Genomic DNA, 26975 nt, shown 5'->3' with positions numbered 1-26975 from the left:
ATTTCTTCGCGGAGCGATCAGCTCTGAAGCGCGGCACATACACCAGACCTCGCACCATCTGCAGGGCTTAGCGCTTCGACGGTATGCCAGAACGCATATGCCCTTCTGATAGAGACATAGTGCGCAGCAGCCGCGGCGAGGATGAGCACGTGGAACACCTGGTGACTCGCGCCTAGCATGTCGAAGCGACCTGGCGCGAACCGCTCCGGGATCCTCGCTGCATACAACAGCGCCCCGACCACATACAATGTACCCGAGAGGATCAGAAATCGCAATCCCATGGTCTCGGTCACCGTTGCATATCCGTACACCTGCACTACATGCGCTGTAGGGATGATCGCCGACAGACCGAGCACTAGAAACACTGCCGTACGATGTGGCCGATATTGCGGAGTGCTGTACGACGGCGACAGCACCACGTACATAGCCAGCGCTCCTAGGAGCGTTACGCCGAGCGAGTAGCACAGCTGGAAGTGCGGATGACAGTAGAAGCCGTAGTGCAGCGCGGGCAGGAACGAGCCGACAATCATGACGATGATGCCGACGTAGTCGAGCTTGTTGAACTGCTTCGAGACGACATGTGAGTGGCACTGGACGGCGTGGTACGTGGCCGAGAAGCCGAGACACACGACGGAGCCGATGAAGAAGGCGGTGAAGCCAGCCACGTCGAGTGTGTCCGGACCGCGGACGACGAGGTTGCTGAGCTTTGTGCCTATGTTCGAGGTGGACGAAGCCGAGGTGGAGGACGAGAAAATGTATAGTGCTCGTCCGAGGAAGCTAGAGGTGGCTGTAGCATGCAGTGCTTGAGAGGAGGCAGGGCGGGTGGCTGACGAGGAGAAGGGATATGATGCAGAGGCCAGACGAAGCACTTTGCCAGAAGCGGTAGTGAAGGTGAGGCTGGAAGGGTAAAAGATGGGATGGTGCGAAAGAGGTCGAATAAAGCTTGGAAGGAGATTGAGGTGCTGAAGCAGGTGGCTGACTGACAGACCGATCGACAAGACGGCACCCCACAGATGCGTGTGAATGTTGACTGCGATCCAAAGACAGAACGTGGCAGAGAAGAGAGTTAGTATTGTCCACGTAACGAGCGTACCACAAGTTGCCAAGATGCTTACCTGTCTCGTTGTGCCAATACGCCCAAACACTGCGCCAGCACTTGTACACTGTACCGTGATCAAACTTGCTTCGGCTTTCGTCGCGGTGTGCTCCTCCGGGGCGACGGTAGCCCTTGACGATCCACGCGTTGTCCTGTGCCCAGCTCGGGAGCTGCGAATGATCAACCAGATACGGATTAGAACCGGGTTCTGCTTTGTCTGCTTCTGCAGATGAAGCAGGAGTGAGGGGTGGGGAAGAAGGGGTGGAAACAGTCGCACCTTGTACTCCAGCAGCGACCTTGAGCGATGCCGAGAGTTCTCGGATCAGAATGAATGCGATGATGGTCGGGAAGAGGATCCAGAGACCGTTGGGAAGAATCCAGTACACAATGAGCGTGTACCAGTCGTTGTGGCCCGTCTTGCACCAGCCGCAGCAAAAGTCCTGTTGTGAGACGGAAAGCAAACGTCAGTACTATGTGCACTTTGGTCGAAAGTGCACGAGGCAGAAACTTACGTTGAGGACGTAGAGAATAGTCTTGGACAACGTCATGGTGACGGCAATCAGACCCCAGATGGGGGCAACAGCAAGCGCGGCAGGAGTGGCTTTGATGTGGACGAGGTAGATGTAGAACAAGTTGAGAATGCTCTCGCCGACGTTCATGAGAGACTGGGCGGCAGGGAAGCCATCCTTGGAATCCCACGAGGGCAAGCCGTAGATGTAGTCAACAGTCATGTAGAGCGAGTATGGCGACCAGATCCAATGCAGGTCTCCGCCGAGCATACTCCTGGGACGCAGGAGGATATAGCCGACATCCCATGCGACGACAATGGAGCTGAGGAAGAGCCAGGCGGAGACGAGGGTGCGCGGGCGGTGCACCGCAACAATTGGTGCGGCGGCGGCCATCGTAAGTGTGAGGCTGGTTGGAGAGAGAGAGAGAGGTGTGTTTCAGGGCGATGATGGTAAAGAGGAAGAAAGACAGAAGGAGATGGGCGACTTGCGGCGTCTTTAAAGCCGCGTTCGAGAGTTGGAGCAGGCAGGTACATGGAGCGTTGAAGAGCATGAAACAGCTGCGGGGCAGATCAATTATTGAAGATGAAAGGGTCCAAGCGCAAGCAGCTTCAAAATGGCCTGACAAGGTCGAACGAATGCTTTTGGAAAATGAGAGCACGTTCAAAAACCGCCGGCGGCAACGACGTAGCTTTCTCAGAACTGCCTCGCACACACCTAGCCGAGGCCGGCAACGCTCTCCACGCCAAGACCGCGGAATGAGAGAATGCGTCGCTGCGAACGCCGACCAACCTGCTTACCTTCCCAAACTGAGTCAAAGTCGAGCACAAGGCGTTGCGAATTTTAAACTCTGCGAATGCTTTTGATGGGATCATGTTGTGGGTTATGAGAAGCATGCGTAAAAGTACATAAAGCGACAGGGTGGAGACGACGACGTTCAAGACGACAATACCAGTGGAATCTGTACCCGCTCAGGCATCGTCCTCTTCATCAAAGGCGAGACTGTCCGTGCGACTTCGCAACTCCTCCTGCTCTTCCTGCTCTCTCCTCTCCCGCTCTCTTTGCTCTCGGGTGTATAAGCTCCAATCCACTTCCTGGACACCTTCCTCGGCGGGATCGTCGTCCTCAAACGTACCACCCTTCTCGAACAGCTGTTTACCGCTGGGCTTGACTTTGCTCTTCTTGTAATCTTCCCTCTCCTTTGCCGACATTTTCGACATTTTGGCGTCTTCCTCCTTCTTTTCCTTCTCGGCCATCTCTTGCAGGAACTTGACCCTCCATTCCGCGAATCGCTCTGGTGTGACGGCGGTGCCGCGGAACTTTTCGGCTTCGGCCTCGATCTCTGCTTCTCGCTTTGCGCTAGCTTTGGTTTCGATCTCTTGAACTCGACGTTGGATGAGTGTCGTAACGCTCTCGCGCAGGTGCGATGCCAGTGTAAATACCATCGCCATGCCGAGGGAATCTTGGGCTACTTCGTCGAGTCCCGCTTGAAGCTCTGTTACCGCTGGACGGTCAGCGGAAGTGGAGTCGTCCTCTGATGGATCGTCTTCGTCATCAACGGCAGGCCCGAGAACCGCTTTTGTGTCGCGGATGATGTGGATCGACATGTTTGGTGGTGCATCTGGGTATTCTGGCGTGTACTGGATGTGAAGCGAAAGCACGATAGGCGATGGGGATCCTTCCTCTACGCTCTCTGTAGGTGCTTGCCCTGGTTCGAGACCGATGGAAAAGAGGAGAGGCAGTACATCTTCCTCTGGTTCGATGCGAATGTGAAGTTCTTCTGGCGAGATCTTTTCGAGTTCGTCGATGTAGATGCTTTCGAGCACTTCGAGCTCTTCTGCCAGCGTTGCCTCGTACTCCTCCTGGGATGGCATCGTTGCTACGTTTCGGTGGTGCTACGAGGGTTGGGATTCGACGACACGAAGAAGGAAGAAGTGGCTCAAATCAACGATTGAAGCTCAGCGCTTCTTTCGACTTTGATTTCCGAGTTCCTTTGCACGCACAAAAGAGAATCTCGGACGATATAACACGCGACATAGAAATTGTCAACGAAAACCCTGAATTTGGCTTTGGCTGAAACTGAGCTCTAGCCGAGTTCTGCGCGTCATGAGCGTTTGTTTCGCTATCTTTTTGGATTACTGCTGCTGCTGCTGCTTCTGCACGCACGCATGCACGCTTTCACTCCACTTCGGGCGCAGTGAGAGATTGATCCCCACGCGGCCATCTCAGACGAACACCATCGCCGTCATCCTATCTATCTCTTATCGACTCTCCTATGCCGCTCAAGCAACAGCGCAGCACGTCCATCCTTGCCAGGCCAATCGTTTAGAGACTCGCATCTCCACGGTAGACCAACGTGAGACCAAACCTTTCCACGCGTGTCAAACTGCAATCCGCACGAAAACCAAAGCTGCCATTCAGGTTCAACACCAACATCCGACTCTGTCGTGAATCACAGCCATGGGCGACCACGCCTCACTAGAAATGTCGGCAGCATACGACTTTCTCCTCAAGTTCATCATCATCGGCGAGGCGGGTACAGGCAAGTCGTGTTTACTCCACCATTTCATCCACAACCAGTTTAAGGACCAGTCAGCACATACCATCGGCGTCGAGTTCTCCAGTCGGCTCATCAAAATCGGCAACAAGGGCGTCAAGCTTCAGCTTTGGGATACAGCAGGTCAGGAACGCTTTCGCTCCGTGACGAGGAGCTACTACCGCGGTGCTGCAGGTGCGCTGCTTGTTTATGATATCACAAAGTGAGTAGCACGCGTCTCGAGGAATAGACATGCCGCTGGTACTGACGTACGGTCTTTCTTCCATGGCTCCAGACGCTCGACATTCGAACCACTCTCTCGGTGGCTCACAGATGCACGTGCGCTAGCGTCACCGGACCTCGTCGTCGTGTTGGTCGGAAACAAGACGGACCGCGGCGAAGACGAACGTGAGGTCGGCTATTTGGAAGCCAGCAAGTGGGCCAATGAGAATGGCGTTCTGTTCCTCGAGACGTCTTCCATGACGGGCGAGAATGTCGAAGCCCCGTTTGCGCTCGCAGCGAGGAGCATCTTGTTGGCGATCGAGTCGGGTAAGTTGGATCCCGAGAAGGCCGGATCTGGCGTCTCGTACGGAGACCGAGCATTGAGGAGGGTCGGCAGCGGAAGTAGGTTCAGCTTTGCAGATATGGATCCCAGCACCATTCGACCCAACAGGCGGGGCGGCGCAGCGGTCAAGATCAAGGAGGTCTTTGGTGACAGGCTGGGTGGCTGCTGTTAAGGGGTATGGTTCTAGCTTTTGCTCTTTTCGATGCGGTTCAGTTCTGTCGCATTGCATATACCAGGTGATCTACTCGATTTCGTTTCAATCACTACACTGTTTCGTTGTTCGGCATTCTACAGACCGACATCGACCACTAAGCTTTAGAAGCAGGATCCTGTCTCGGGGTCTCTTGTTGTTCCTGCACCACATCCTTCGCTGCGTCCAGGGGCGTGAGCAGCGCACTGCGCATCGTCTTGACGAACGTGTCATAGTCCTGGAACACCTTTGCCTGCACCGCTCCACCGGCCTGTTGTAGCTGCAGCTGCGGGTCGTCGTCCAGATGCATCTGTGCGAACCTTGCGTCTTGCAAGCCCCATCCTCGGTGACTGGCGACCTTTTCGATCGTCTTGTGCAGCACGGGAGCTGTCTGTTTGATAATCGCCTTCTTGGTCTGTTTGTCGAGATTCTGGTTGGTTTCAGCTTGGACTTTGTCGAAGGTGGACTTGACTGCGTCGGCGTGGAAGAACGAGTCGAGGAGGTGGTCTACATCGATGACGTGGTTGATGTCGAGGTTAGCCTCGCCGGTGTTTTTGAGCGAAGCTGTGCCGTCGGTCGACATGAGTGAGAACGTCTGGGGAGCGGCGGCGGCGACAGGGGAGGAGGCAGTGGGCAGCACGGTGCCGGACTCAAACATGTCCATGGTCCAGCTGACGTTGGACAGCGTGCCTGGGTGAAGAGAGGGGAGGGCACCTTTGAGGATGCACTCGGCTTCGTAGGCCGAGAAAGAGACGCCAGCGTGCGACGCGATGACAGCCTCGGCTTGGGAACGCATGAAGAGTCGCATCGACTCGTCGTAGTGCAGCGACATGTCAGCGTCGGAGTCTTCGGTCAGCTGAAGACCAGGGTCAGCTGCTTGTTCCGCTGCTGCCGCTCCAGCCTGCTGACGCGCGTGCAGCTTAAACATGCGATGCTGCTGCTTTGCAAAAGCCGCATGGGTGAGGATGAGGTAAGAGAGGGTCAGAGCCGGGGTGAGAGAGATCCAATTCATGCTGATGTTGGACTACACAACAAGGACGGAAGGAACAAGCTTGGAAGTTTCACCTCTCAGAAGAGGCGACTGTTTAAGTAGCAACCGAGGACAGGCAGGCAGAGGACTGCTTAGAATTGCTTTGGAGGAAACTCGGCGACTTGCGGTATGAAGGCGCCCCCTGTTGCGAGGAACCTTGTCTTGAACTGCGGTACGCTTTCGGCGTGGGATCTGTTCTCCCACCTTCATTAACGTGCATCACCGCAGTGTTGTAAAGTGTAGGCTGAACCGGCATCTCGCATTGTCTTCCGGTGCGGCAACGCAACATACAGTCACACGCCGCTCAAGTCTTATGAGCTTCGACTTCCGGTCCCCACTGCAACAATCGAGATTGTATAGGCTGATAGTCATTGTTGTGCTGCTTCCTGAACGAAGAATGATGATTCTTACTTGTGTTTGCTGTTCGTTGTTCTCTACACTCTACCAAGGAATGACATCGTTCTTGTAATCCCTAAAGGTACCGTTATCAGCCTTTTTCAACCCACTGACCACATCGACCAAGTTTTTCGCCGCCTCGCTCGCCTCGAATTGGCCCTTGCTCTTGTCTAGCGGCTTGTCGCTGCCCTCTCCACCGGTAAAGTCCTTGCTTAATTGGCTGCGCACCGTCCCTGGGTGCAAGCCCACCGAGATTGCCGGCACAGAGCGGAGCTCCAACTCCTTGCTGAGCGTCTTGATCAGCTGGTTCAACGCGGCCTTGCTGGCACGGTAACTGTACCACCCACCCTTCTGGTTATCCCCAATACTGCCCACCCGAGCGCTCAGGCTGGCGATCACGCTCAGATCACCCGGCAGCACGCCCTCCGCTGCGTTCTCCGCCTTGCCCTCCTGGATCTTCTTCGCCTCGGCCCCACGTGGGATGAGCGGGACAAAGTGCTTGAACCCAAGCAGGTGCGAGAACGTGTTGACCGCAAACGTATGCTGCAGCTGCTCGAGCGAGATCTGCGAGAGATTCTTCTCAGCGTTCAGGATGCCATTGATGTTCCACAGCGTCTTGAGGCACGCGTCGCCGAATCGCGAGCTGATCTCTTGTGCAGCCGAGTGGTACGAGTCTTCGGAACTAATGTCGAGCGAGATCGTGTGCAGGCGGGATGCGTCTAGCGAAGAGTCGCCAGAGAGGATAGCATCTTTAGCGCGAGATGCATCGCGGGAGAGGGCGACTACTTGGAGTCCGGTGCGCGAGAGGTACTGCTTGGCAACCTGTGCTCCGATGCCTGTCGGAAGAAAAAAGAACGGCGTAGAACGAGGTTAGAACGTTGCATTCCGCTACAAAGGCGTTGTAGGGCGACGACTGTACTTACCACTACCGGTGCCTTGGATGATGGCGACGTTGGGTGCCATGTTGTCGTTCTCTTTACTTTTCTCGAGGATGAATCTTTCGTGGAAGAGTCGCTGTGTAGTCTGTCTGAGCCGTTTCAATCGAGAACAACGCAGAATGATGGTGATATAGGGTAAAAGAAAGTAGACACTCTTCTCGAGCTTTGCATCCTGTAGCCCTTTTCTTGTAGCCCTTGCTTCCACCGAAGCTTGAGGCGCCGGAGGGGAGAGCAAAGAAGTTTCTGCTTCGATAACCAATTGCAGCTGCAGCGGAGCGGTGCAATCTGTCTTACGCTAATCGAGCATCATTCGCAGCTGTCAAACAAAACCGATGATTCAGGGTCCACGTCTTCTATCGCCATGCGCGATCCGAGGCGCGTCATTTCACAGCGACCGCCCAGACCTCCACACCCATCTATCACCCTAACAGAAGCCATCCAACGCCGCCCCGACAACCGCCATCTTGGAACTCGCTCGCTCATTGGAAACTTTCCCCCCTCTCACAGTCAAAAACACGCTGCTACCGAACGGCTCTATAGAGGCTGTTGAACCTGGTAAATACCCGTACAATTCGTGAGATAGCATTAGTCTGAAGCCAACGAGTGCTCTAATCATCGTCAAAGGTGATCTTCTTGGCCTTGCCGGGGACGAGCTCCTTGAAGTGGTCGCCGTAACTCGAGTGAGACTTCTTCTTGATGGTGGTGGGGAACTTGGTCAAGTCCTCGGGCACCTTCTGGTCGGCATCCTTGAGCACCCGGATGAGCTCTCCCGCATGCGCCTTGTCCATCTCGGTGAAAAAGGTGAGACTCTTGCCCGTCTTTCCACCTCGCCCGGTACGGCCGATTCGGTGGACATAGTCCTCAATGGTGAGCGGGAAGGTGTAATTGATGACGTGCTCGACGTTGGGGATGTCCAGGCCTCGTGCTGCGACATCGGTAGCGACGAGCAGCGGTGTCTCGGCCGACTTGAATCGCTCGAGCGAGGCGATACGTTCGTTCTGGCCCAGATCGCCGTGGATACCCGAAACTGAGAATCCGGCGCGACGCAGCGTCTGCTCGACGCGCTGTGCTTCCTTCTTGTAGAGCGCAAAGATGAGGATCTTGTCCTTGGAGCGCTGCGCGTTGACGGAGCGCAGGAAGTCGTTGAGCCGACGCTCTTTCGCGTAGCCATCAGCGAGCACCTCGACGGTCTGCTCGACGCGACGGTTGGCAGACAGCTCGTCGGAGCCCACGGTGACACGGACGGGACCGTTCATGAACGACTCGGCGAGACCGCGGACAGCCGGAGGCCAGGTGGCGGAGAACATCGAAGTGTGACGGCCCTCCTCGCGCGACTTGCACATGCCGATAATGGCACGAATGTCGGGCTCGAAACCTTTGTCGAGCATACGATCCGCCTCGTCCAGGACCAAGTACGAGACGCCAGAAAGATCAAGGGACCCGTCCCTCGCCATATCGAGTACACGACCGGGCGTGCCTACCACGATGCGGACCGTGGGAGTCTGGTTGAGCAGTCGCACCTGCTCCTGCTTGGATACACCGCCGTACAAGCAGATCATGCCGATGCCCATCGACTTGCCGAGCTTGGCCATGTTCTCTTCGGTCTGGATAGCCAACTCACGGGTAGGGGCTACCACAAGCACATTGACCTGTGCGCCTCTCGCCTTCTTCTTGCTTCCGTCGAGCACTTTGTGCTTGGTCACCAGGTGCTGCAATGCCGGCAAGCCGAATGCGAACGTTTTGCCCGAACCCGTCTCGGCAATACCCACCACGTCCTTGTTCTGCAACAGTACGGGCCAGCAACAAGCCTGAATAGGAGTGGGAGTCGTGAAGCCTTGTGCGTCGAGGGTCTTTTTAACGGCTGCGTCGATCTTGCCGTCGAGCTCGCGGAAGTCGACCATGGGCAGAGGGGGGCGTTCGTTGGACTCTTCGGGTGCTTCGATAGTGATGTTGTTCGCTTCGAGGAACGCGCGAGCAGCAGCAGGGTTGGTGGGTGTGAACGAAATTGCTGTGGAGGAGGACGTCGATGCGACAGGCGCAGGAGTGGCAGCGGGGGTCGACTCGATCGAAGTGGCGGCACTGGCCTTGGCAGCTGCTTTTTTAGCCTTCTTCTCCTCCTTTCTGCGCTTCTTGGCAGCCTTCTCGTCGTCTCCGGTAGCATCTCCGTTGTCGTCTGCCGAGCGCTTCTTGTCCTTCTTTTCCTTCTTATCCTTCTTGGCAGGGGACGCCGGGGATGGCGAGCCCTCGAGGCTTGTAGAAGCAGAAGCAGCAGCGGCCGCCTTGGCCGCGGCTTTCTTCTCCTTCTTGTGGAGCGACTTGGCGCGGTCCTCGAGCGCCTTTTCTGTTGTGCTCGTCGTCATTTTGTGCGTGTATGTGTGCGTGTATGTGACACCTCTGCTGGATGAGAAGATGGTGCTGGTGTGTGAGAGAGGAAGAGAAGAAGGAGCAGAGTTGATCCAACCCGCACTTTCTCACTCCGGCTCGCCGAAATCCCCTCTTCTTGCGTTGAGAAGGATGAAAAAGGCCCAAACTCACAAGAATTGCAAAATTTCCCTTTTGGCCCGGCAAATTTTTCAATTTTAGACCCTGACCCGATGATAATCGGTATCGGGTTGAGGATGCCATCGCCGATGGGTGCTGTCAATTACGGCCACAAGCCAAGGACGTCACTTGACCATGTCGCTTAGGCGATCCGATCCTTGAGCTTTACTGCTTGCCTTCCGCCCTCAGCGAATGGCTCCCTCAGAGTGTCATCAGACTCAGAACTCGTCCACCGAAGCTTATGTCAATCTCAGCCACTCTGGGTTAATCAGGCATGGACCTCTGTCTTGGCTTGCGATACACACGGTACACGAGGCTGAGGCTGACGAGGCTGCGACCATCCCTGAAAGCGCCCTGGAGTTGCCCGGAAGCCGTTGATGTTCCCCTTGGTTATCTGGGCTGAGTTATGCGTAGATGAATGACGATGATCAAGCTTCGTCTGTACCTCCTTACTCGGCTCGCTTGCCAAACACAGATTGGTTGCTGAGCAAATAGAGCCTAGGTTGCGACAACTCCGCCAGCCTTCTCGACCTTGACTAGTAAACTATCTCAAGCTCGCAGTTACTAGTGAAGAATCATATCAGCTTCTCATATAGTCCAGCCGCTGTTCCGCTCTTAGCGTAATGATTGACCACTTCCTTCCAAACGCTCTTCGACGCTTGCTCGACTCGGCCACAGTAAAAATGTCGTCGTCGTACACGAGTCATGCTACACATCACCTCTTCGTCCCCCACCCAACCGCTCGGCCCTTGCCCATCTGGGCAGCAGTAGTGCCACCCTTGACCTACTACATTGCACTCTTTTTACTCCCACCTCTGTCGTCGAGGACTTTTTCGCGTTCGATACGCCAGGCTGTCTCGGTCGCAAGGACAGCACTGGCTGCTGTGTCAATTTACACGTTCGCATCGCTTCCGTTCAAGTACTACTACCCTGGCAGTGCTGTGCTGACATACCAGCTCGGACTGGTGGGTTTCTACGGCGCATCTCGCGTGCTCGATGAGTTTTTCCTATCGCACCCTCGCATTCCCAAGCGCATCTTTATCGCCCCCGCCGCAAAGACGGCTAACAAACAGCACGGCAACATCTTCCGTCCTTATTCAGCGGACAAGAATGAGGAGTGGGAAACCGAGCCGCTTCCCAGGAAGCTCGCTTCGTTAGAAAGGGTGTGGTGGGCGTTGGACCTCATGATCAGCATGCGCGGTATCGGATGGGATTTTGCGTCAGCCGATGTGCGCCATGACTCGCATCCTTGGCAGCCGCCCAGCTCGGCACAGCTCCGAAGGGCGTTCTTCAAGCTCTTCCCCATCCTCGTTGGCTGCACATGGGTGATTCATCATCTGCATCCCAAGCACATGTCGACCGTCAATCCTTCCATTCTGGATCTCGATCCCACAAGGAGGATCTTGTTCGTCGCGGCAACGGGTATCTCGCTGTACTCGCTATTTGACTTTGGGTATACTTTGACGAGTGCAGTGGCGCTGCCTATTTTGCACGATGCGACTAGTCTTGCCTCGCATTCGCAGTCGAAATCTACCAACAACCGACAGGGAGAAGGAGCAAGACACCGAGTGAAGATGTTGCAAGGCAGCAAGAAAGGGGGCGAGGAGTCAGAGAAAGAAACCGACGTGGAAAATGAAGAAGATACATCGGCAGCTCTTCAGGTACGGACGCTGCAGTACCAACAACTGTCGTTGCGCAACATCGATTTTTTCCCACTGCTCAACCCCGCTGGGTTCACACAGGCAACCACAGTGCGACGGTTTTGGAGCTACGCATGGCACCGACTGTTCGGTCGACCATTCGGCGTGTATGGGATCCTTCCGTTCACTTATGTCACCTACCTCGCACAAGATTGGGTCGTGGGAAAGCTAAACGACCCCAAACGCAAGCAGGCGAGGAAGGAGATATGGCCATCCTATCACCCAGATCCCATGCGTGCTCTGGAACGCGGACGAGCAGACTGGGCCAAAGTGCTTGGTGCTTTCACTGCTTCAGGTATCATCCATGCCGTCTCTGAACATGCCGCGCTGGGCGGCAGGATCGCCGTACCCGTCACCAACATCTGGCTGAATAGGGATTACGCCAAGAGTATGGGCCACGAACTTGGCCGCCCGTCCGCCATCGCAGGCAAAGGCCTCTTTCGGTTCAGTCCGCTGCAAGTGGTTCCCCCGATTTCGGGTGCCGGCGAGTTCAGTTTCTTCTTCCTCAATGGCGTCGCGGTGGTCGTGGAAGGTGCGGTGGCAAGATACGTCGAGAAGCAGAGGAAGAGGTCGAGTCCGAATGGAAAGTACTATAGCATGTGGTACGACAACTACATCTCGGTGGCATGGACGTTGGCCGTGCTGCTGTTCACGGGACAGGCGTTTGTCGAGGGATGGATCAGGAGCGGGATCAGTACGGAGATTGGTCTGGTTATGAGCTGATACAGAGGCACTCTTTTGTAAATGTAGTGCTTTAGCTTGGCCCTTAGAAAATGCTGGTATAGCAGCTCGTTTTCAGCGACATCGTTTCGGTGTGGTCGACATGTCGCTACAGATCGAATGACAGGGGTCCTGTGAGAACGACGACAGCACGCTTTTCTTGACCTTCTTTCTCAGCGATTTCTTTTTCGACCTATTTTGGATCGTCTGTCGGTGTTATTTGCGGCCTTCTTTCATTCAATTTTTTTTTTCTCACCAATCCCTCCACCGCTTCTTGTCGACATCATCCACCCGCACCTCCGTTGTCGAAGGCAATTCCCGATAGGATGGCAGCTGCCCCATCCCTTTACGCAGCCTCAACAGGCCTCTGCGCAGACTCGATCGAATCCGTCCCAGGAGTGCAAGGCCTCTTCGCCCTCGCCACATATCAAGTGGACAAGCACGAGCAAGAGCAAGCGCAGTCCTCCACCTCCAGCGCTACTCCCGAATCCGCACAGGTCCACAGCAGCAACGAGGAAGACGAAGACGACACAGAGGAACAGGACGCAGAACCGAGCAGCTCGACGAGTCCGGAATACACAAGGCGCGGTACATGCAGCCTTTACTATGCTTCGCCATCGTTGAGCGCGGCAGGACGGGTGGCCTGTGAAAAGGTCGACATGATCGAGACGCCGGCGATTCTGGACATGAAGTGGTCACTCACCAGGGACAGCGATGCGTCCGAGGCGCGGAGGGTGCTCGGCGTGGCAAATGCTAAAGGTCAGATCACACTGCATCGTCTACAGCAAAGCGTGGGCGCGAAAGTGGGCTCGAAGCTGCAACCTCTGGGAGAGCTGCAGTTCAACAACCGCAACGCTCTTTGTCTCAGTCTCGACTTCTCAGATCGCACCGGAGGACACGTTGGCGGATATGATATGGCCGACTTGGCACGAGACACCTCGATGATCGTCTCTCAAAGCGATGGCTCTCTCGCGTACCTGCCGAGCTTAGAAGCTGCACTTTCCAGCTCTAGTACCACACTTCCAGCCGAGGACATTGCGTCGGAACTTGCTCGGACATCGATACACAAAGGAGGTCCCGCCAGCGACGAGCAGGAAGACGACTGGGATAGAACCAGCGAAGACGAGCGACAAGCCTCTCTCGAAGCCGCACACACTGCACTCAACTCTGGCTTCCCCGCCAGACCGCACGGACTGACCGCCTGGGCAGCACACGACTTCGAAGCCTGGATCGCCGGCTTCGACTGCTTCCACCCGACCACCGTCTGGTCTGGTGGGGACGATCTCAGCCTGAAAGGCTGGGACGTGCGTTCCCCCTCACACCCTCCTAGACCGACCTTCACCTGCTCCAAACCCTTCAGCGGCGGCGTGACGTCTCTCCAATCGCACCACCTGCGAGAGCACGTCTGGGCGGTGGGGAGCTACGATTCGCACTTGCGCCTGTTTGACGCACGCATGCCAGCACGTCCGCTGAGCGAGACGCACGTCGGTGGCGGAGTGTGGCGCATAAAATGGCATCCGGAGGACGCAGGGTCGGTGCTCGTCGGGTGCATGCACGACGGATTCAAGGTGTTGCGGCTGGCCGAGCTGACAGAGGAGGCGGTGGGCGCGGCGGCGTTGAGGGGGAAAGAGTTGGACGTGATTACGAGGTTCGACGAGCATGCTAGTCTGGCGTATGGCTGCGATTGGGACCGGGGTGCGCAAGGAGGTGGAGGGAAGCAGACAGACCGCGTCTACAGCTGCTCGTTCTACGATGCGTCTCTTCAGATCTGGGACTCTCAAGCAGCGTGAAATGCGAACAACGTGCACATACACACCATCGTCGTGGCCGCCATGTGAACGGAAGTGAACGGAACGGGTATGATATTGAAAAATGATATGTGCGAGTTCATGCCAATGAGCGGTGTTCGGTATGCAATGCTGAAGTGCTTTGTTTGATCTTCGAGGCTCTACTCGTCAGCAGCCTCGGTGATGCGATCGCGCATCGAGCGATCGGCGTACCACGTGCGGATCTTGGTATCGTCGCCCACGGAGCTCAGTGTCGGTCCCATAGGCCCATTGGCCCAAGCCACCGCGTTGACCTCGGTGTTCTTGACATGACCCTCGGTCAGCACAGCCATGCTCCGCTGGTGCGACGATCTATGCGCAAACCCCACCTCCAACCGCCTCGCCGCTCTCCTCTCCTCTTCCGTATCCTTCTCCGCCCCCCCACCTCTCTGTACATTGAGTTGCGGCTGCACAGGTCGCGGGGCAGTGACATCCCACAACGCGACGTTGCCCGTATTGCAGCCCACAGCCAAAAACCGATCGTCGAACAGCGCCATGCGCGAAAACAGCGTGTTCTGACATTGCACCGGGTCGTAGAGCGTCTGCACCTCGCTCGCCTTGAGGTGCGAGTCGAGGAACGTCGAGAGCGGTAGCGAGTAGATCTTGCCACCGGTGCAGGAGGCGTAGAGGCGGGTGGAGGAGGAGAGGATCTGCGAGACGCCGTGTGCTCGGGCAAAGCTGCTCGAAGGTGCGAGCAAGGATACATCTGGTGTGTCCCACATGGATGAGTAGGGGTTGTCGAGCGCGGGTTGGGTGTCAACCTGGGAGACGGGACTGCAGCGCACGTGGCGAAGATCCCAGCACTTGATGATGCCGTTGGCAGAGCCTCCACTGAGCAGCTTGTGGCCCTGGCCGTCGGGGAGGTAGGACAGCGCGGTGATGCCGGCGGGCAAAGGCTGCGATTGAAGACGCTTCCGTCCTCTTGCAAATCCGACAGCAGCAGCACCGTTGCGCGACTGCTTTCGACCTTTGGTGGCGCTCAAGCACGCAGCTTGAGATGTCGCCCGGTGTGCAGCATCGATCGTGAGCACGGGTGTGATACCAACAGATTCATCCTCCTCGTCATCGTCACCGAGCATGTGACTACGCGAGCTGCACCTAGCATCCCAGATCCTGATCGTCCCATCCCTTCCCGCGCTGGCGAAAACCATACCACATCCACCATCTCCGTTCGTGGTTGGGTCGTACACGATTGTCCGTGGACTGCCCCTGTGCCCGTCAAATTTGGCGGTACACTTCTGATATTCGGTATCCCAGCTGCGGATCGAAAAGTCGCTGGCACCGGATAGGATGCTGCGATCGTCAAACCTCCAGGCGAGCTCAAAGATGGCCGAGGACGAAGAGGCTTGCCATTGCGGATGGGGGTACAACGGCTCGGCGGCACACACATCATGCGACACCAATGTGTTGACGAGCGTGATGCGGCCCTCATCGTCTCCCACGGCAAGCCACTGGGATGAGGGATTGACCGAGCGCGAGGAATAGCTGTACGAGGCGCAGATGGGGTGCGACAGGATTTCGTCGTCGGAGCTACGCGGGATCTGGGTGACGCATGATGAAGGAGACACGAAGGTTTCCAGGAAGGAGGTTGTGTCAATTGTGGGCGTGCGTGCTGCGGACACGTGGCGGGGGTATGAGGACAGGCCGTGACTGGCGAGATGCGCTCGTCGTGTGCGCAGGCTGTGCAGAGTGCTTGGGAGTGAAGGCTGCGCTCCGAAGGCGGACGGTTTGATGTCACGACGCGAAACGAGCGAGGCAAAGGTTGAAACGAGCTTCTGACTACTTTGTGTGAAGGTATATGCATTTTGAGCAGCTTGGAGGGAGCGAGCAGTGGAGGGCGACGCGGCAAAGCTTGACCTCGTTGCGCGATGTCGAGACGGACTAGCACGGACGTCTTCATCGTCGTCGTCGTTGTCGAAGCTGTCGAGGATGATGGGGCGCAAAGGCGATGACGTTGGCGGGGTCATCAGTCCATGCTGCTGACCCCGGTTGCTGCGTCGTTTTGCAGCTTTGAAGATGTTGAAAGCACGAGAAGGGGTAACATTTCCTCGAATCAAGAAGCCTTTTTGTCGCTTTGTTGGAGTTGTCGGTATCGCAGCTGAGGTGGCTGCTTGCTGCTTTGTAGTTGGCGCTGGTGCAAAGAGGGAGGACTTCTTTGGGCTTGCGCCAATCTTTGATCTCTTTTGAGGCCTTTTTGACGGAGAGGAAGGTCGGGAAAGACGTCCCTCGTCGCCATCATAGCTCCTTCGGGAAGCTCTTGTTCTCGATGAACTTTGCACTCCATCAGATGCTGATCGAAAGCCAGACAAACGCCCAGGCTGAAGTCTCGAGCTAGAAGATGAGCCACTTGCTATGCCTGGGGAGCCATCGTCGCTATCACTGTCGTTGTCGTCGTGCTCTGCATATCGATGAAAGTACAAGTCGCTGTCTGAGGCAGATGCCTCCTCGTCCGATTGATGACCAAGGAAGAGACGAAGCGACTTTTGCCGGTGCTGCTCTGCTTGTGATTGCGCGTGGATGATATTGTGCCGCGAAGTGCTTGCGAGCACGGATGGTGAAGAGGGGGGCGAGAACATCATCGCTGCTGCTGTTCGTACTTCCCTGCAAAGGTGAAACGATTGCGTCTCTGACAGGCAGAGCGAGATGGTGGTGTAGGTCAGAGGAGGGCGTCTGTGTGTCTCTGTTCTGTTTGAGTTGGACCTTTGCTTCGCCACTCATTCAGCGTCGTTCCGCCAAAAAAAAGCAGAGATGCCACTTTACGCGTAGACGCGTTTTGAATCCGTGACAAGAATCAATTTTGGAAGTTGTGCGATTGATGATTGACAACAAATATAAGATGGAAATTTCTCAGAGTGGAGGCGTATCTGGTTTCTTGAGCGCGGACAACAACGTTTCGGCGCTCGGCGCACAGCCACTGCTTACCGTATGCTGCGCACAGTGGCAAGCAGGCTGGACGGGAAGCTCTTTTGCACACGACACTGGCTCTCGCAGTCTGTTCGTTCACCAATTACTACCATCTTCGTCGCAAAGCAAAAATACATGCGCAACCGATGGCTTTAGCTCGTACTGGCCATCGATCCATCACCCTCGTCAACACGCTCACTCCCACTCGCAAAACCCTTATTGGCACTGGTGCTGTCGTTGCGTCTGTCGCTGCCATCTCTTCTGGCCTTCTGAACAACACCGCTACCACCCCCACCGTCACCTCTGCGCTCAACAAGGCCGTCTTGGCAGCTCCCGCCCTCTTCCTCTCTCACCCGCGCCTCTTCTCCTCTTCATCGACACCAGCATTCAAGATGGGCTCCACCGCTTCGTCGCAAGACGCCCCCGAGTCCTTCCCCAAAGGCATGTCCAATACGGAATGGCGTACCAAGCTCAACGCGGAACAGTTCCGCATCCTGCGGGAGAAGGGCACTGAGATGGCGGGGACGGGAAAATACAACAAGCACTACCCCAAGGACGGCGTCTATACGTGTGCCGGCTGCGACTCGCCGCTGTACAAGGCCACGACCAAGTTCGACTCGGGCTGTGGCTGGCCCGCTTTCTTTGACGCAATTCCGGGTGCGATCGACCGACACTCGGACCGGAGCTGGGGTATGGAACGCATCGAGATCACTTGCAAGAACTGCGGTGGCCACTTGGGTCACGTTTTCAAGGGCGAAGGCTTCAATACGCCCACAAACGAGCGTCATTGTGTCAACAGTGTCTCGATCAACTTTGATAAGGAGGATGCCAAGATTTGATCGGATCCTCGTCTGTTGACCGTCTCTCCCTTTTGTCTTTTCTTGTAGCACTCATGCCATGCTTGTTGTTGTACCATCTTAATATGATTCGTAGCTTTGTAAACTTCGCGCAGAGTGACCTAATGTGACGCCGTCAGAACAAGGTGGCTTTGGCCGTCATACACACGGTGCCCGCTTGATTCAAAGCCCACAACGAAGTAGCCTTCTTGTCAGCGTCCTGCCATGCTCCGCGCAAGCGTACCGTCTGCTCTACAGTCAATGGTGATGTGGCGCGATACTCGAACCTCTGCACCTGTCCTGTAGCCTCCTTCGCAGCGGCTGCTACCAAATTGAGCAGCAGCGTTGCTGTCAGTGGTCCGTGGACGAGGCAGTCTGTCCATGCAGGATGCAGGAAGAGTCGGATCAAAGGATCAGAAGTACGGAACAAGCAATTCAATCGATCAAAGTGAAATGAAACGCACCTGGGTGACCTTCCTCGTTTCGACAGTACTCCGGGTCTAGATGGATGCGATGGGCGTTGAAGGTCGCAGCAGAGTATCGGAAGAGCCCGGCTCGGGTAGCATAGTAGTCAAAGCCAAAGTCTGAGCTCTTCTCTTCGACTGTACGCGAGAGGGAACCATGTTGTCAGTTGGAATGGACGAACGCTTTTCACTCGGTTGGACCATCGGTTACTCACCTTCGGAAGCAGTCGGCGTCTTTCCTTCAGTCGGTGGGATGTACTTGCGTTGATCTGCAGGTCTTTGCTTCCTGTAGACATGGCACCTCCTTTCCGTCATGACCACCCCCTCAGCATTCTTGTAAACCAGCTTACGCGTGACCAGCACCATCAAGCCGGTCTTGGCGCCTTGTTTTGGCACGACACTCTCCACAGCTACATCGCACTGGACGCCCTGCCCGACTTTGAGCTGCTTCCCCCTCTCAAACTCGAACGATCCGCTGGCCCACATGCGCTGGTCCAGGCCTCCAGGGGGTCCAAAGCTCGTCTCGGTCCCATCGCTGCCGAGCGTGTTCTCGCTGAGCAGTGGATTGAACAGCACCAGCTCGGAGCCTAATGGCATCTGAGAGCCACTTTGAAGAGAGAGCGCCTGCTCGCCCGTATGCTTATCAGCAAGAGTGCGGGATGATGTAACGCTTGAGGAAGAGTTTGTGAGGTTGGGCAAGACAAGCAGCAGCTGACGTGCCTTGTTCAAATCTGCCGTATCGTGCATCGTAGTTGTCTGCGACTGGATTTTTCGTGTCCAGTCGTCTAAGCTAGAGAGTGCTGTGCGTGTCGAGGTGAAGTTGCATGATTGATAACATGGCCGTAGCTCGATTCTGGTGAGGCTGGTCGAAGCCGAGGTCGAAGCCTGCAAGAAGCGTTGTGGTCGAGCGAGTCGTAGCATCGTAGAGGTAAGGTTCTGATGATGGTGTTTTTGTAACGACACTCTAGATAGTGGGAGCAGGGTTGTGAATTGCTTTTTGAGAGTGGTGAACAGCATCAAGCGGCCCGTGTACCAACGTCACAAGACGATTCAGTGAAAGCGTGGAGAAGCGCCTAAAGGCCGCGGAGACCGGCGCTTTTACGAGATTATTGGCCTGGAGTCGGTAATTTGTGAAGGTGTCAGGTCGACGACACGAACAATCTAAACCAAACCAAGTCGGAAGCCGAGTTGGCGTGGAAAACGATGGCGTGATGCATGCTGTCGCGACTCTGCAGGTTGCTGTAGAGAGGACGATCGATGTTGCAAAACGCTGCAGACTGTCACGCACAGACGCGGGATGAACGGAATCGCTCTGCAAGAAGAAAGCCGTGGAAAATCTTCTTGGCGTCTCTGCCGGCAAAAACCCGAATGCACACGACCCTTTGCTCGCTTTCCAACATCGATGTGTCTTGCTTCAACCTTTTCTCACACCACTTCATAGACCCGAGTTTCTCACGCAAAGATGGCTACCAACATCACGTTCCACCCCGGTCACGTCTCGTACGAGGAGCGATCCGAGCTCCTCTCGCAGCAGGGTCTGACTCTCTGGCTCACGGGTCTGTCCGCCTCGGGCAAGTCGACCATCGCGACGGCTTTGGAGCAGCACCTGCTCTCTCTCCACAAGTCGGCCTACCGTCTGGACGGCGACAACATCCGCTTTGGCCTGAACAAGGATCTCGGCTTCTCGCCCAAGGACCGCGAGGAGAACATTCGACGTATCTCGGAGGTCTCGCTGCTCTTTGCTTCGTCCACCACGATCACCATCACCTCGTTCATCTCCCCCTACAAGGCGGACCGTGAGGTTGCGAGGAAGCTCCACGAGGCGCATGTGCCCAAGCTGCCTTTCGTCGAGGTGTTTGTCGACGCCAGCATCGAGACGTGCGAGAGCAGGGACCCCAAGGGTCTGTACAAGAAGGCCAAAGCCGGCGAGATCAAGGAGTTCACCGGCATCTCGGCACCCTACGAGGCACCAGAGAACCCGGAGATCCACATTGACGCCGACAAGACCTCGATCGAGGATGCTGTCCGCATCATCACCGAGTACCTCATCAACAAAGGCTACCTCAAGCTCTGAAAACCATGTCGGTCGACTTGCCGCGCAAGGCCAGGTTGTTCATTACATGTCAACGAACTCATGATCTGTATCATGAATGCTACAATAGAAAACATCGAACAAGATCCAACTATGACTTGGAGTGAGCTTCTGTGAGTGAGGGAAAAGAGAGAAAGGAGAACATCATGTCGGGCAAGTGTGATTATAGCCGCAAGAGAGGCCAGTGGGAAACAAAACCAAAAAAAGAATAACTGCAGCACCTAGGATTCCCGCGTGGTCCCCCACCGCAGTACTGACTAGGCGATACCTTGCTTAACTTCGCAGATCGGACGGGATGCGGTGCTTTCAAGGTTCTATGGCCGCAGATACAAAGCCTACTTGTTGAGTACAATATATGGCGTGCAAACAAATGCCTCCGCCATGGCACTGGCAACCACGAATACCAGGTGAGCGGCAGTGGCATGCTTTTTTTTTGCTCTTTGTCAATAGGGGCAGGATTGAATCGGTCGGACTGGCATCGGTCCGCCTTCCTAGATTATTGTGATAGCCGCTGTTGATAGCCGGTTCACGTCGATGGTGGTGCAAAGCGCCGCAAGCGATGAATCACAAACGTCACAGGCGAACAAAGAGAATGGTGACAACGCTTCATGCACTAATCCAGAAAGGCAAGGTGGCTTTCGGTGGGCCAGTCCAGGCGAAGCATTGTTTCCGAGGCGCCACTCACAACGTCGAACGTAGGAGCAGCAGCTCGTGAAAGGGAAAGCTGAGCTGTGGGTTCTCAATTTTTGGGCACATACTATATGGCTGAAGCCGGACTGCAAATAAAGAAGGCTCACAGCCTGCTCGCTCAGAGTCGTTCTGCTCCGGTTCTCGAAGCTGATCAGGAACGCAATCGTATACGTTCTATAGCCACGATTGCTTGAATGATCCGCGCCGTCCCCACGTTCACGACCGCTATCATGCTGCCCTCGACCGCGATATCGAGGCTGACTCGAGCGTGGGCAAACGAGACGCCTCCTTCCTTGCAGTAGTTGGCCTGAGCGTGGGCAAGCTTGCATCCGAGGCTGTGTGAAATGGCCACGACCAAGCCTCAGTTAATTCACGCTCGGCTGAACCGTCTCCCCCAGGAACCAAGCCCGAACAACCGACGATTCGGCTCGTGGACGATGCAAGTGATGTTGTGCACTACCAGTCTTGGCATCAGCAGGGCGCGGGCGGAGTGTCAATCGACGCAAATCGTCAACGGCAGCCAGCCCAGACACACAAGGGTAGACACATTCCTTGACTGGGCTTTTGTAATTTTAAATAGAGCTCGGGTCCAAGGTCAGGTGGAAGTGCCATATCACTCGTTTTTAGCGTTTTGGCGATGTTGATTCTGAAAAATGCATTGGCCAACTGCTATCTGCCCTAGCACTCTGCGCAACATATGCAAACTTAGCCGAAACACAGAACACTGTTGTGTAGCGAACAGCAGCTGCAAGCGAGCTGGATCCCGTGCCTCTGGCAAAGGCGATCCCCCGCTTCTCTTGTAGTTGCGACGACTCTGGAAGCGTGGCTCGAAAGAACATCCCTGTGTCAATTGTGTCAATGGCGTGCAGCAACAACCAAGTCATTTGGCGCAGGGGAGCCTGGCGTTTTCCTTCGTGACGGCGGCATTCCGCTCCACAGCGCTGGCGTTCATCCAACGTTGGCATTTGTGGGTGCCTCGCCTTCCGGCATATATAGCCCATTGACAATCGCAAGAGCTTGTGACCAGCTCCTTACCCTTCCACCTCTTTGGTACACATCCGCCTGCCCTCCTTCCACGTCTTCCGCGATCTCCGCAAACAATCAACAATGAAGTTGTTCGCATCGTTGCTCTTGGTCGTGCTGGCCACCGTCGTGGCTGTCCAGGCGAGCGTCCAGCCCACTCCCGCTCCTCGTGTTGAGAAGAGACAGAGTAAGTAGTGCAACCCCTCACTGCTGGAACCAGGCTCAGTGCGCCCCTGCCTCAACTACATGTGCTTGGCAAGATAACTGACCGCTGTTGCACCATGCTAAAACAGACTTCGACCCTAACAATCTCTCGCAGTACACCAACCCGGCCGCACTCTCGTCGCTGTCGAACTTTATTAACTCGCAGTTTGGCAGCCTGGAGTCCATGTCGCTGGGTGGAGACCAGTCATCGTTCCTTGCCTCGCAAAAGAGCAAGGCGTACTCGTACCTCTCCGTCGCCTCGTCGCTGGCAGCCAACGGCGGCACGCGCAATCCGGACGCATCCTCGATTCTGAACTCGATCACTCGCACCGCTGGCGGTGCGTTCTCGAGTGCTGATGGTGCGGCCGCAAGTGCTCTCTCGTCTGTGTCGGCAGCGCAAGCTTCTGCGGCCAGCAAGGCTGGCTCGTCTTCGTCCACCGCTACTGGTTCGCCGAACGCCGCTGCTGCTGCTTCCACGCCCGGCTATGTTGTTGGTATGGTCGCATGCACGTTTGTCGCTGCTCTGGCTGGTGCCTTTGCTTTGTAAACTCACCGCGATGGACACTGTACCTCTTTGTGTCGATCCTGGTGGTCAAAGTTACAGGATTGTGATCATTCCGATGTGTCTGACACTAGGCGCATCCCAGAGTGTTTTGGTATTAGAAGTTGCATGTCCACCAGTCGACAAAGATTTCATGTGCGAAATGACCAATACCTCTGTCACATTGGTCTACCTATCGAATGTGTCTCGTTGTGCGCAACCTTGCTGTTGTGGATGAGAGGCGCCAGTCTTGACCGACTTGCTCGAGGCGGCAGTGCAGAGCTCGGATTTCGGAACGCGCTCAGTGTGAGGTGAGAAGATCGTTACTAAATAGATTTCAAAGCCTCCACTTGGTGGTGAGACAGCAAGAAGCTTTTGGCGTCTTTGCAGCTCATCACCACCCACAACCTCACCAGGCGTCATCGAATATCGACGGTAACAGCTTCTCGGATGACTCTGACGGTAACATCAGCTGTGCGAAGAGCAGTGCAGCCGACCTCGGGGGTCTTGCAGCGATGCGCCGTTCGAAGCCTGTCCAGCTCGACCAGGTCAATCGCAAGGCAGCGTGCTACTGCACCAACAATAGGTGGTCACGGAGCCGCAAGGTTGGCATCACTCGCCGCGAGAACGAGATGCTCTGGGAGCCAGATTCGAAGCTTTGGTTCCACTGGCATGCGCTCGAGTGGATCCGGACGAAGTACAGTCAAGGATCCAGAACCGCAAACGGGACTCTACTACCATCCGACGCAGATCAGCATCGCTCGTGGTAACGGCCAGCCCGCATCCACCGTGAACGGTTGGGCGATCTCGTTCCTACCCAAACCATCCGCCTCCGAGGACGTTGTCATCGCTTACGTCCTGCCCACAACCACGTCGTCATCGCAAGACTCGGAACCGGCTGACTTCGTGCGTGCCAACCCGGACCGCATCCGCGTCAACCCGGCCGGGTGGAAGATCATGCACGACGTGCTCAAGAACCAAGTGGTCCCCAACGACGACCTGCTCAACTTTGAGGCCTCGACGCGAGAGAGCGGCTGGGCGCATCTCACGGACCTCAGACATCCGCTCATGCCTGGAAGGATCGCCACGCCCGAAAACATCATCGCCTCGGTCGCATTTACAGAGGGCAAGCTGAACGTGGAGAGCTACGAGGAAAACAAGTCGTATAGGCTGGTAACCGGGTATGAAGGGCCCATTCAGATGCCGGACAGCTGGATCGCCAAGTTGAGGAAACATTTCGAGTCGCTCTGAGCGTTTCCATTTGAAAACCAAATCCGAACATCTTTTGTATCGCTCTCGCAGAGCTCGTGATTGTCGACGGCCGAGTCTGTGATGAACATCCACGAAGCACTGCATCGACGAGCAGCTTGTTAGCCATCACACTATTCGTCTCGCTCAGAGAATCGGCGAGCATGCTGCTTCGCATCTGTTGAGAGTCAGAGGCGGCAGTGGGTCGAGAAGATTCCACTCGATGCCTCAACAAATGGACCGGCTGCGCAAACCGTGAACCCGTGACACCAAAGCGGTAACCTTGGAACGTGATCTCTTCAATTGGTTTTGCTTTTGCTTTTGCTTTTTGCGGGAAATCTTTGCTTTGCTCGTCTTTTTCGGTTTTGCCATGTGCCAAAGCCGGGGAGCACTCCACGGCAGCCAACGCTTGAGAACGGGTTTCGGAATCGTCCGAGGAACGGCTCCAAGTCCATGGAGAAGGGCTGCTGCCAAGAGGTGCTAAACAGGTGAAAAACGTGAAGGCGACCACACGCTGGTTCGACTTGGACGGCTCGGCTCTCGCGCTGTACACCTCGACTGCCGCGCTTGCGGCTGCGACTGTCAGTACCAAAGGGCAGCAACACCCTGGGCCGCAAGCAAGGAACACAAGCCTGTCGAGGTCATGCCAATGGCTTGGATGTGTCAACCGCCACTCGGGATAACCGATCCGTTTCGTGATAGATGTGTGTGACTTTGGCAGTTGGTTTTGCTGCTGTGCCAAGAAGGAACCACTCAGTCTGATTTGGCGGTGACCATTCGGCTAAGAGGTGGCAAAGCGAGCAGATCAGATGCCCAGGTGCGCACTGCAGGATCGCGCAGACCCCGCACAAAACTGTCAAACGGCACTGACATCAGTCACATTAGCAACAGCCGTTTGACCCTGCAGACGCTCACATTATAATTTCACGATGCACTGGCTGAGCTCGCGTTAGTCACTTGCTCGGCTCCCGTGCTGCAGCTGCATTCCCCGGTGTGACCCAGTTCTCACCTTCCGTCCTATCAGGGCCAGACTGATTGTGCTTTATAAGGAGGCATTCCCGCTCTCGAACGCCTTCACCTCGTTCAAGTAACCAGCAGCGGTTCCCTCTTTTCGCTCATCCACTCCTTGTCTGATCCAATTCGTCGCTGCGTCTCCCTGTGTGCTTCTCTACCATTCGTCTCACGATTGTTGCTCTCGTCACGAATGGCCTTTCCTCCGCCAGCTCTCTTTCAACCTCAATCGTAGTGATACTGCATTCAGCGCAGATCGTTGGGGTCACCTGCCCTGGCGACATCGACAACGACCACCATGCCTGCCTTCTCCGCCTTCGAGCCGGCCAGCTCGGTGAGCAAATCCATTCAACTGCGTTCAGACAATGTCTACGTGCAGCGTGCCGTTGATGCCATCGGCGTCCTGTTCCAGCGCACCGGGCTGGCCCTCCCTCTGCTAGCTCTCACCCTGCTCTTGCTTTCGATCAAGTACCACAATCGAGCCCTTTTTGCAAAACCCCCGCGAAAGGAGCTCGGCCATCCGCCTGCATGGCCTCTTATCGGTCATACGCTCCAGGCCATACGCTACACCGACAGCGTCCTCGACTGGTTCCTCTTGCAGGCGCGTCAGCATCCCATTGGCTTCTCCATCTCGATTGCCGGCACGGGCACCGGGCAGATGCATGTCGTCCACCGACCCGAGTACATCGAGTACGTCCAGAAGACCAACTTTGACAACTTCGAAAAGGGTCTCGAGTTCAAATCGCGTTTCGCCGACTTGCTTGGTCAGAACGGCATCTTCAACTCGGATGGGCATGTCTGGAAGGCGCAGCGCAAGATGGCCTCGCACATCTTCTCGGTCTACCAATTCCGCACTTGGGTGCAAACCGTCGTGCACCGCGAGCTCGACAGCGTCATTAGCATTCTCGATAGCCTCACCGATGCAAAGTCGCACGCTAATCCCGCCACTCTGTTGCTGCCGGACCTGTTTTTCCGATACACGCTCTCTTCTTTCGGCAAGATGGCGTTTGGTTCGGACATTGACTGCCTCAGTCCCGACCCGAGCTGTCTGAACCACGAAGTCGAGTTTTCCAGCGCATTTGACTTTGTGCAGACGGTGATCGACAAGCGATTCCGCACACCCATGTGGTGGCTCGTCGAGCGCTTCTCGACCGAGGGAAGGAAGAATGCCGTCATGGTCAAGAAGATCAACGACTTTTCGGCTAAAATCATCCAGGAGCGTCTGCGCGAGAGGGAGGCGGGCGTTGAGAAGGAGAAGAAGACGTCGGACGGCAAAGAGGGAAAAGACCTGCTGGACCTCTTCATGGACGTTACGACCGACCGCGACGATCTTGTCTCAGTCGTGCTCAATTTTATCATTGCCGGGCGCGACACGACTGCTCAGGGACTTTCTTGGCTGTTTTACGAGCTCATGAGGAACCCAGAGTACGTCGAAGAGATTCGCGCAGAGATCCGTAGTGTGCTCAGCGACCAGAGTGGCAGGCTTCGCAAGCTCGACTACGACACGGCCAAGGATCTCGTCTTTACTCAGGCATGCTTCAATGAGGCCATCCGCCTGCACCCTCCCGTTCCCAAAAACGGCAAGCGAGCCATCAAGGACGACGTGGTAGTGCCTCAAGGCCCCACAGCTGCTGGCCTGCCGCCCATCAAGATCTACGCAGGCGAGCTGCTTTCGTGGTCGGACTGGGTCATTGCTCGAAACCCTGATGTGTGGGGCGAGGACTGCTGCGAGTTCAAGCCGTCGCGCTTCCTCGAAACGGTCGACAATGCCGACGGCACGCAGACGCGCACGCTCAAGAATTACGGTCAGTGGAAGTTCCATGTTTTCAATGGTGGACCGCGTCTGTGCTTGGGCATGACGCTGGCCAACTATGAGGCTCTCAGCATGGTTGCGGCCGTAACGGACCGGTACGAATTT

General features: G+C 55.8%; 15 protein-coding genes across 15 annotated transcripts; 8 read left to right on the top strand and 7 right to left on the bottom strand.

Annotated features, from left to right (window-relative positions):
• Window positions 1–17: 17 nt before the first annotated feature.
• EX895_003816 (uncharacterized protein) lies at window positions 18–1998 on the bottom strand (the record flags this gene model as incomplete). Its single annotated transcript, XM_029884414.1, has 3 exons — window positions 18–1030; window positions 1116–1536; window positions 1609–1998. 3 exons carry the CDS (start codon window positions 1996–1998, stop codon window positions 18–20), a joined length of 1824 nt encoding a protein of 607 aa, XP_029739124.1.
• A 575-nt stretch (window positions 1999–2573) lies between these two features.
• On the bottom strand, window positions 2574–3476 carry EX895_003815 (uncharacterized protein; the record flags this gene model as incomplete). The annotated part of the gene is made up of 1 exon (XM_029884413.1): window positions 2574–3476. The coding sequence occupies one exon, from the start codon at window positions 3474–3476 to the stop codon at window positions 2574–2576; it is 903 nt and encodes a 300-aa protein (XP_029739123.1).
• A 586-nt stretch (window positions 3477–4062) lies between these two features.
• Window positions 4063–4875, top strand: EX895_003814 (uncharacterized protein; the record flags this gene model as incomplete). Its single annotated transcript, XM_029884412.1, has 2 exons — window positions 4063–4361; window positions 4434–4875. The coding sequence occupies 2 exons, from the start codon at window positions 4063–4065 to the stop codon at window positions 4873–4875; spliced, it is 741 nt and encodes a 246-aa protein (XP_029739122.1).
• A 136-nt stretch (window positions 4876–5011) lies between these two features.
• Window positions 5012–5905, bottom strand: EX895_003813 (uncharacterized protein; the record flags this gene model as incomplete). Its single annotated transcript, XM_029884411.1, has 1 exon — window positions 5012–5905. The coding sequence occupies one exon, from the start codon at window positions 5903–5905 to the stop codon at window positions 5012–5014; it is 894 nt and encodes a 297-aa protein (XP_029739121.1).
• Window positions 5906–6364: 459 nt separating this feature from the next.
• EX895_003812 (uncharacterized protein) lies at window positions 6365–7282 on the bottom strand (the record flags this gene model as incomplete). The annotated part of the gene is made up of 2 exons (XM_029884410.1): window positions 6365–7155; window positions 7243–7282. 2 exons carry the CDS (start codon window positions 7280–7282, stop codon window positions 6365–6367), a joined length of 831 nt encoding a protein of 276 aa, XP_029739120.1.
• A 583-nt stretch (window positions 7283–7865) lies between these two features.
• Window positions 7866–9617, bottom strand: EX895_003811 (uncharacterized protein; the record flags this gene model as incomplete). Its single annotated transcript, XM_029884409.1, has 1 exon — window positions 7866–9617. One exon carries the CDS (start codon window positions 9615–9617, stop codon window positions 7866–7868), a length of 1752 nt encoding a protein of 583 aa, XP_029739119.1.
• An 864-nt stretch (window positions 9618–10481) lies between these two features.
• EX895_003810 (uncharacterized protein) lies at window positions 10482–12221 on the top strand (the record flags this gene model as incomplete). Its single annotated transcript, XM_029884408.1, has 1 exon — window positions 10482–12221. One exon carries the CDS (start codon window positions 10482–10484, stop codon window positions 12219–12221), a length of 1740 nt encoding a protein of 579 aa, XP_029739118.1.
• Window positions 12222–12544: 323 nt separating this feature from the next.
• EX895_003809 (uncharacterized protein) lies at window positions 12545–14008 on the top strand (the record flags this gene model as incomplete). Its single annotated transcript, XM_029884407.1, has 1 exon — window positions 12545–14008. The coding sequence occupies one exon, from the start codon at window positions 12545–12547 to the stop codon at window positions 14006–14008; it is 1464 nt and encodes a 487-aa protein (XP_029739117.1).
• A 158-nt stretch (window positions 14009–14166) lies between these two features.
• EX895_003808 (uncharacterized protein) lies at window positions 14167–16011 on the bottom strand (the record flags this gene model as incomplete). The annotated part of the gene is made up of 1 exon (XM_029884406.1): window positions 14167–16011. The coding sequence occupies one exon, from the start codon at window positions 16009–16011 to the stop codon at window positions 14167–14169; it is 1845 nt and encodes a 614-aa protein (XP_029739116.1).
• Window positions 16012–17094: 1083 nt separating this feature from the next.
• EX895_003807 (uncharacterized protein) lies at window positions 17095–17787 on the top strand (the record flags this gene model as incomplete). The annotated part of the gene is made up of 1 exon (XM_029884405.1): window positions 17095–17787. One exon carries the CDS (start codon window positions 17095–17097, stop codon window positions 17785–17787), a length of 693 nt encoding a protein of 230 aa, XP_029739115.1.
• Window positions 17788–17920: 133 nt separating this feature from the next.
• Window positions 17921–18995, bottom strand: EX895_003806 (uncharacterized protein; the record flags this gene model as incomplete). The annotated part of the gene is made up of 3 exons (XM_029884404.1): window positions 17921–18159; window positions 18249–18386; window positions 18464–18995. 3 exons carry the CDS (start codon window positions 18993–18995, stop codon window positions 17921–17923), a joined length of 909 nt encoding a protein of 302 aa, XP_029739114.1.
• A 715-nt stretch (window positions 18996–19710) lies between these two features.
• Window positions 19711–20322, top strand: EX895_003805 (uncharacterized protein; the record flags this gene model as incomplete). The annotated part of the gene is made up of 1 exon (XM_029884403.1): window positions 19711–20322. One exon carries the CDS (start codon window positions 19711–19713, stop codon window positions 20320–20322), a length of 612 nt encoding a protein of 203 aa, XP_029739113.1.
• A 1815-nt stretch (window positions 20323–22137) lies between these two features.
• EX895_003804 (uncharacterized protein) lies at window positions 22138–22804 on the top strand (the record flags this gene model as incomplete). The annotated part of the gene is made up of 2 exons (XM_029884402.1): window positions 22138–22240; window positions 22347–22804. The coding sequence occupies 2 exons, from the start codon at window positions 22138–22140 to the stop codon at window positions 22802–22804; spliced, it is 561 nt and encodes a 186-aa protein (XP_029739112.1).
• A 666-nt stretch (window positions 22805–23470) lies between these two features.
• EX895_003803 (uncharacterized protein) lies at window positions 23471–24049 on the top strand (the record flags this gene model as incomplete). Its single annotated transcript, XM_029884401.1, has 1 exon — window positions 23471–24049. The coding sequence occupies one exon, from the start codon at window positions 23471–23473 to the stop codon at window positions 24047–24049; it is 579 nt and encodes a 192-aa protein (XP_029739111.1).
• A 1306-nt stretch (window positions 24050–25355) lies between these two features.
• On the top strand, window positions 25356–26157 carry EX895_003802 (uncharacterized protein; the record flags this gene model as incomplete). Its single annotated transcript, XM_029884400.1, has 2 exons — window positions 25356–26062; window positions 26151–26157. 2 exons carry the CDS (start codon window positions 25356–25358, stop codon window positions 26155–26157), a joined length of 714 nt encoding a protein of 237 aa, XP_029739110.1.
• Between the last annotated feature and the right edge of the window lie 818 nt (window positions 26158–26975).

This window comes from Sporisorium graminicola, chromosome SGRAM_22, assembly GCF_005498985.1.
Source record: "Sporisorium graminicola strain CBS 10092 chromosome SGRAM_22, whole genome shotgun sequence".
Classification (NCBI taxonomy): Eukaryota; Fungi; Basidiomycota; class Ustilaginomycetes; order Ustilaginales; family Ustilaginaceae; genus Sporisorium; species Sporisorium graminicola.
This window is presented reverse-complemented; position numbering and strand designations above follow the sequence as displayed.